Source organism: Desarmillaria tabescens (genome assembly GCF_030435595.1).
Source record: "Desarmillaria tabescens strain CCBAS 213 chromosome Unknown EV420scaffold_48, whole genome shotgun sequence".
Lineage (NCBI taxonomy): Eukaryota > Fungi > Basidiomycota > Agaricomycetes > Agaricales > Physalacriaceae > Desarmillaria > Desarmillaria tabescens.
The window spans coordinates 317504-324954 of NW_026848347.1; the positions used below are offsets into that span (position 1 = coordinate 317504).

The following is a 7451-nucleotide window of genomic DNA, read 5'->3' on the forward strand; positions in this document are numbered from 1 at the left end:
ACCACCGCCTTCCACCTTCTTGTGCAGAGAAAAATGAATGAAATGTAAGACAACCCTTCGAGTGTGCGGGTCGAGTGAGTGGGTCCGACTCGGAGACCAAGAGTTCCCCTATTAGTCCGACCCTAGCGGGCCAAAGGGGCACATGGTATTGAACGCGTGTGGAGCCCAGATAGTGGTGTGTAAAATGCAGCTCGGAAAAAAGGTTCGAGTTCCATTTAATCGTTGGACGGTCAGGGAAGAATTGTTAAGCGAATTCTGCTGCCAATATTACTCAGGTGCGCGCGCGACGCGTAAGCTCGTGAATAACGCGCCGGCACCAATAGCTAGGATACAATGTTCCGGTAGATCAGAAAGCCTCACTACACGGCGTAAATAGAGCATACCTTGTGGAACCTTCGCATCGCCATACCATATCGAGCCAATACTCTGGACTCTTTTGGGAGAATTCGTCCTACAAGACTCAGATGATCGGAAAGTCGAACTCAGGACTCGTATTCGAGCGATGTGCAGTCGGCACCGCAAGAACAGGAAGCGAGACTGCACATTTGTCGACTTGAAAATTGTGGCGCATCAAATTAATTGTGATCTGCGAAAGTCGACAAGTTTTATTCCAATGTCACAAGTATAACTGGTGTTATCTCACTTGGGCAGTAAGAGGCAGGCATAAATCCCGCAACTTACGGAGGCAGATATGATGGCTCGTGAACGCCTGAATGATGGGTCGATCCAGCCACAGCCCCATTCAATTAGACTTGATTGCTGTCAAAGTTGAGTCACCATGACTTTTCTAGATTTGACACCGTTGAAAGGCTCCTTGACACGAAAAGGCACGATTCAATAACCTCGAAACGCATCCGCACAAAGAATGCCGCTCACCAAAGATGACCATGTACTCTTCTGGAAGCCACAGCAGCCTAAGTACGTCTTTAATATGGGGTTCACATTGTTCGTGGTTGACCTGCACGTATCCTAGTGGCTGGGCTGGCCAATGGTACCCCTCTCCATTCACCCTTCCAATAACCGTCTCAGAAGAGACCGAGACACTTACATTCCCTACGGCCGAGCATTGGATGATGTTCCAAAAAGCACTCCTTTTCAATGACATTCCAATTGCTCGGCAAGTACTTCTTACTTCCGGCCTTGCAGCGGTGAAGGCTCTCGGCCGACAAGTCTCCGATTTTGACGATGATATCTGGAACCGCGAACGAAGTCGGATTGTATTGGAAGGAAACCTACATAAATTTGAGCAGAATCCTGAGCTGAAAGAGTTGCTACTCGGAACTGGCGAGAAGGTTCTTGTAGAGGCCAGTCCCCGGGATCGAATATGGGGAATCGGATATGGAGAGAAAAATGCGATGAATAAGAAGGACCAGTGGGGATTAAACCTGCTCGGAAAGGCCTTGATGGAGACGAGGAGACAGCTAAGGGCCAAAGCTTAAATTGAACCTGACAATTGAATTGCGTAGCAGTATGCGCTTTGTTTAGTCGTAGCCGACTGACTTTTCGCGGCTTGTCTGGACCCAGTTAACGCTCAGATAACATAGGTACCTCAATACCGATCTAAATGTATATTGAACTTTACAGAATCAAGATGTGAAGGCAAGGCCCAGAGCCTAGCCCAAGCCCAGTATTTCCGATCGTTGTCAGAGGCCACAACAAAGCCGCCGGTAGTGTTTGTATAGTCAAATAGGCGAAGAATGATGTACCGCCGGACACTTTACCGATTACTTGAATAGACCAAACAGAGTACAAAAATTTAAGTCTTGTACACAGCTGTGAAGAGAGATAGGATCATTCGAGCTGGCATTGTCTGAACAGATTGCCGAGCGTTTGAAACAACGGGTCCTAGGCATTAGAATCCATAGTTCGTGAACGAGAAGGCTGTGGGTTGTGCACATTGCCCCGCTCCTCAGAGGCGGCTTCAATGCGCTTCGCATGGTTACATTATTCCAACCTTCCCACGATATGGACGGGTCCCGAATCTCAACGTGGGGACATTCCAATCAGTGGTCCTGGACGGGGATTTGTGTCGTTTGCGCGACCATGCTGCTGTAGTTCGGGAGTAGGCACTAGACACGATGGTTGCGCAACGTACACATCTGTCCGGACACTACTGAGAGATTCATTGCGTCGTAGAGTGTAAGTATCGGATGATACAAAGGGAACACTGACAGGCATCCTTTATATAATGCGCAGCAACATCTTGTCAATCTGTACAGTGACTGGTTCCTTCCATTGGGCTGGAAGATGGAAATTCTAGATAAGTCACCGTTAGGACTGGCCAGCCTTGGCTGAATTCCCATCCCATCGGCGCAATGGGAACATTTCGACAGTGTGAAGCGGCACGAGCGATTCACGTGATCGCGGCTGAGACGAGTACTGGGTAGACCTGGAAAGATGTTGGTCATTTGCAAGGCACATACCTTTGGTTTGGGGCTTGATACTCACGATCGTGGCCAGTGATAGTATTGAGTAAGTAGTTTTAGCGACCGGAGTTTGAATATCCCGTACATTGAAGGTGAATGTTCTCACGCCGTTCACTTGTTGTGGCGCCCGGCTTTACGACCTCATGTACGAAAATCTAGGCGTCTTTGCTGGCATGTTCTTGTTTAAATATCCTTGACTATATCTGATGCATATCCCATACGAGGCATCAAATACAAATGCATTCCCATTGAAATATTGGAAACAAAACCAAAAATTTGATACCCCGGGTGGTAGGCTATGGCGAAGTTGGACAACCTTAAAATTTGAAGGAGGAAGATGAATTCCATTTCAGCGACATCAAATGCAGATGTGACCTGAGTAGCCTCAATCACCGGCTCCCCTTGTTCTGCCGCATCACTCGTTTCATACGTTTAGCCTGGAGAGGTTAGCCGCAATCGTCGTCGGCATGACTGAAATTGTTAATTAGACTCAGCTCTGTGATAGTACTAATAACGTATCCGATGGTCAGTCTTTTAATCTGCATGGTCGTCGAGAGCTGTCAGTTCCCGGCAAAACTGAGGTCGAGTTAAATCTTCGTCCGGGAAATCGTTTGTTTTCGTGAATACTTAAGAATTGACGAGGTGGGCACGGACGAGAACACGGTATTCGTAAAAGCCATCATCAGAGATAAGAGGGATGTCATCTATCAACAACTCCACTGCCTAAGCCTGGCTAGAGTTACCCGTGTTCTCTCCGATTATATCTAATACTACAGGTTCAGGAAGCACAAGTCGATTCAGCAGGGTTGAATCTAATAGGGAACTGTAAGTAACTATCAGCGAGGTGAAAGGAGTCTCCGTACGAAGTTGCAACTCGTATTCTATGCCTAAAAAGAAGTGAGATACCCCCAAATGCCGCCTACGGACAAGGTTATTCACTCAAATAACTTAGACAGACAGAAAACAGATACGCTTACGCGTATAGGGTATAATCCAATGCTCACAGCGCAGCCCCGGCGGAATTGCTGACGTCTCCTGCGCCTTGGATACCATGTAAGATCAATAGGCAGATCGATGGAGACAGAAGCCTCACTATACATGATTGGCAAAACTGTTGGCTTCTCCGAGGGCATGAACCAGACTTCTTTTGTGCATTTGTGCAATATCTGGGGTGAAGACCAAAAGATTGTCATGGATGGTATCCTTCGTCATCAGGTATCGCGGAAAGCACCTGAATATTAATGTCGCAAAAACAAAAGATATTACGTGTAACGCGGGTTATTGGGAATAAAATCCTGCCTCTTAATGAAGGCGCCCGGTCCAGAGTCAAGTATCCCGGCAGCGTAGATGGCCTGAAGTGAAAACCTGGTAGTTGGGTGCATGTGCACCGTCATTATATACCAGTCGGCTTCAGTATTGATCTTCACAAAGTCAGCAGCCACTCCGGCGTCTTCATAGCAGCGATGAAAGCGCTTTCGCTTTCGAACGCGTCCTTAAAAATGTTCACTAAGGTTCTTCTGTCCGACATTGACGCCCTATGTTACACGCGTGCCTACAAAATATTATACGATCAACTATATCTAGCACATGAACAAGCCTGAAGTCGTACCAGATGTAAGGAAGCGTACCGTTTGATAGAAACCGTCATCGACGGCAGGATCCATGAAGGCTGTCACAGAGAAGTCACTAAATATCGTTTCTAGCCGCCAAACCACGAGTATTAGGATGCAGGTTTAAACCTATAAACTGTCTGGTGACAATATTTAGATCAAAATTAGTATGACCCCACTGTTAGCTCTAATTCTGATAGTGAGAGGTGTACCGATAGGAATTTTCAGAGTTATCCAAGGTGTTTCAAAGGATCTGATTCTTGACGTCAGGCTAAGCCAGTATATCCGTCGCCTGTTTGATAGAAAATGCTTGACAAGAGATTAGGAGAAGTCGGTTATACGGCTGACCAACGCTGTCGAGTCCAAGAAAGAAGAAAAGCAGAGACACAGAGAGTATACTATATACGGAAAGTCCGTTCAAGACAACACTGCAGATACACTTTTCGAACTCCAGGAAAAACTTGGCGGCAGAACGGGCTTTGTCATCGGATAAAAGAAAATGCGACTGCGGGACTCGGATTGGGCGAATACGAGTGCGATTGAACTAGCTTAGCGAGCTCAAACCATATCTTATTCATCGTGCACAATATCCCAGATCTGTATTCAGCGATGCATAGAACTGGCAATCCTTGAGCAGACATCCTGGAAATGCGCCACACTTGACAGATGTCAAAGTTCCACGGTAGAAGAGAGACGAGACCCTTCCTAGACAGAATACATCAGCTGGACTGATATTTTTGACTGATCGAAAAAAAAATAAAGCGGCCTTCCACGTCAACCTATGTGGTACTGAATTGAAAGTCGTCCGAGTCACTCTGCTTGAGATGGAAATGCCGAAATGATCTTAAAACGAAATTTCCGATGAAAAAAGCCAAGCAAGGTATGTCAGTCACCGATCAAGGACCACTAGTAGCCGCTAGTCCGCAGTGCGGTACCGTCGAAGAGCCTTGTTGGATGTTCGCGATGTTAGGATGAAAGAGGATGAAAGGCCCCGTAGCAACCGAATTTGACACACCGGCAAGTTCGGGCCGGGATATTAATTCCTTCTGCAGTCAAAATCCGTAGCTTGCCCTTGGCTCGTCCGTAGCACCTTTTTTTCCGAGTATTAAAATTATTGTGCAAGTGCATGTGTAAAGCGGTATCTACATGCGTACGTCTTATGGTATACGGTGTCCGTTTATTCTATCTTGACTTCCTCCTCGCGTTCTCTAATTTCTAGAGCAGGAGGCCGTTTGTCTATTGTTGACATGTTGTCGTCCGAATCGATGTCCTTCGCAGCCCTTGGCGTATCTTCATCGCTCCATGCGGTCTCCTCTCCCTCTGTCCATGATCCACTCGAGGGAAATGTTTCGCCGTACTTGACGACCCTCATCAATTCACCCGGAGGTACGATTTTTGCAATATCCAAGATATGAGGATGACCGCCGTCAAGGATACCCACGCGTTTCATTGACAGCAGCTGAAGAGGCCGTCAGAAGACGTCTTTGCTTTGAGTAAACAAAATAACTTACGTTGTGGGCCGCATGCGAATGGTCATACACGCCGCCAAAAAATGCCGTGGTTGCATCCCTACCAATGTATCTTGCTAGCAACGGTTTTCCGCCGGGATGATGCTCGAGGAAACCAGACATGTCGTGTATAAAACCCGAGACAAGAACGAGAGGTCGTTTAGTAGCCTGTTTTTGGACTGAAAGATGAAAAGATCAGAATCAGTCATGGCGTTGGAATCTAGGAAAATACCTACAACTCTCGTAGGAGACAACAGGTAACTGTTCCGCGTGATTGCACCACTCGATGCGTTCTTGCCTTTCCCTAAGACGCTTCATCTCCATCAGGAGCTCTCCCTTCTGGATTTCGTTGGAAGGGAACATCTATAGGAAGACATTAGCCAGAATCACAGAAGACGATGGACGGAAAGAACCTTTAGTTGCGAAGCAAGTCCGACACATTCCATGAGCCAAATGAACCACTTGGTAGGATCATATTGGTACCATTCGATAGCATTCCGATAATCTGTTGGGAACTAGGAAGAAAAAGGATGTCATCTTGAGGTAACCTTGGAAAGAGATAAAAATAAAAGAACCAACCTGGTGATGGAAATTATGATATCCTTCGCCGACAGTAACAATCGCAGTAAGAACATGATTCTTGGGCGTGTGTTTGTCGTCAAAGGGGGCATCGCCGATCCAATGAGCGAGAGAGTTGACACAGAAAGTCGACTATAGAAAAGATCTCAACAAAAGAACATAGCGACAGGGGCGGAGAAATGACGAACGTGGTGAACAACTAACAGCCTGACGATACCAGCGTATACGAATCCACCTTTCGCGTCTCCCCAACCAAAGTGAGCTATTGCAGTAGGGACACCGAATGCCATGATAAAAATGAGCCAGACAAGATTACGGTGTTGCCACTGGAGCAGCGGATCCTTTCCAAGGTCGCTGACGTCGGCTTTGCCGATCTTTCTCCTTGGCCTCACCAACATCCAGCCTATATGGCTGTAAAAGAATCCTCGCAAGGCATTGTACGGGTCCAGATCGGTATCGGTGTACCTGTGATGCGCTCTGTGGCCTCGGCTCCACCACTTGACGGACCCCTGCACTGCGCCAGAGCCGCCAAGAAGGAGGAAAATTTGTAGTGGAAGGGTGGCGTTGTAGGAACGGTGAGCCCAGAGCCTGTGGTATCCAGCGGTGATGCTCAAGCCCGTGTAGAAATAGTAGGCAAATGCAAGAAGGAACGTAGGAAGACGTAGAGTTGTGGTTAGCGCACCATAGAGAGAGGCGACCGGCACAATGGTGAGCGCAAAGAGTGAGGTCCACTCAACTTCGCGAAAAAAAGAAGAGCTCGTTATGGGGGGAAGTGGTGTGGTAGTGAGCAAAATATGTTGCACGTAGTTTTCTGGTACAGAAAGAGGATCTTCATATGGATCTTTCGCTGCTCCTGGATGGACAACAGAAGACTTGTCGGAGGGGCAAGGTATAGTGACCATTATCGAGGCCAGATATCCATAAAACTGGAGTAGTTGGGGGAGAAGATGGCGTGTCCCATTTAAATAGTAGTGAATATTATTGAATGTCCGTCGGTCTAATGCCGTCGGCGCTCAGCCCCCAGGTCCACGATGATCATGTGACCGTCGAGAAGCTGCAGATGGAAATTCGAGCAACTCAGGTTCGGACTCGGACTCGGACTCGGACTCGAGCTCGAACTCTCTTTCATTATGACGACGTATTCATGTTTTCACGCATTCAGATCTCTACTTGGCAACTCGGATCTGTATGCATAGCCGTGGACGGGGACTGAAGTCCTGGGGGTTCCTCTTACTAGTACTAGTTGGGTATTACTAGGGTACTAGGTCCTTCGTGTTAGGTATTGGCAAGTGTTTCTGTCGGTCGTCCGTACTTGGAGTCTCGACGAA

General features: G+C 47.4%; 2 protein-coding genes across 2 annotated transcripts; one reads left to right on the forward strand and one right to left on the reverse strand.

Annotated features, from left to right (window-relative positions):
- Positions 1-865: 865 nt before the first annotated feature.
- On the forward strand, positions 866-1439 carry EV420DRAFT_1648294 (uncharacterized protein; the record flags this gene model as incomplete). Its single annotated transcript, XM_060478132.1, has 2 exons — positions 866-918; positions 974-1439. 2 exons carry the CDS (start codon positions 866-868, stop codon positions 1437-1439), a joined length of 519 nt encoding a protein of 172 aa, XP_060325710.1.
- Positions 1440-5112: 3673 nt separating this feature from the next.
- On the reverse strand, positions 5113-7107 carry EV420DRAFT_1767951 (delta9-fatty acid desaturase). The gene is made up of 6 exons (XM_060480945.1): positions 6312-7107; positions 6124-6255; positions 5958-6059; positions 5781-5907; positions 5548-5723; positions 5113-5495 (listed from the first exon to the last, which is right to left on the reverse strand). The coding sequence occupies exons 1-6, from the start codon at positions 7023-7025 to the stop codon at positions 5214-5216; spliced, it is 1533 nt and encodes a 510-aa protein (XP_060325711.1). The 5' UTR covers positions 7026-7107; the 3' UTR covers positions 5113-5213.
- Positions 7108-7451: the final 344 nt, after the last annotated feature.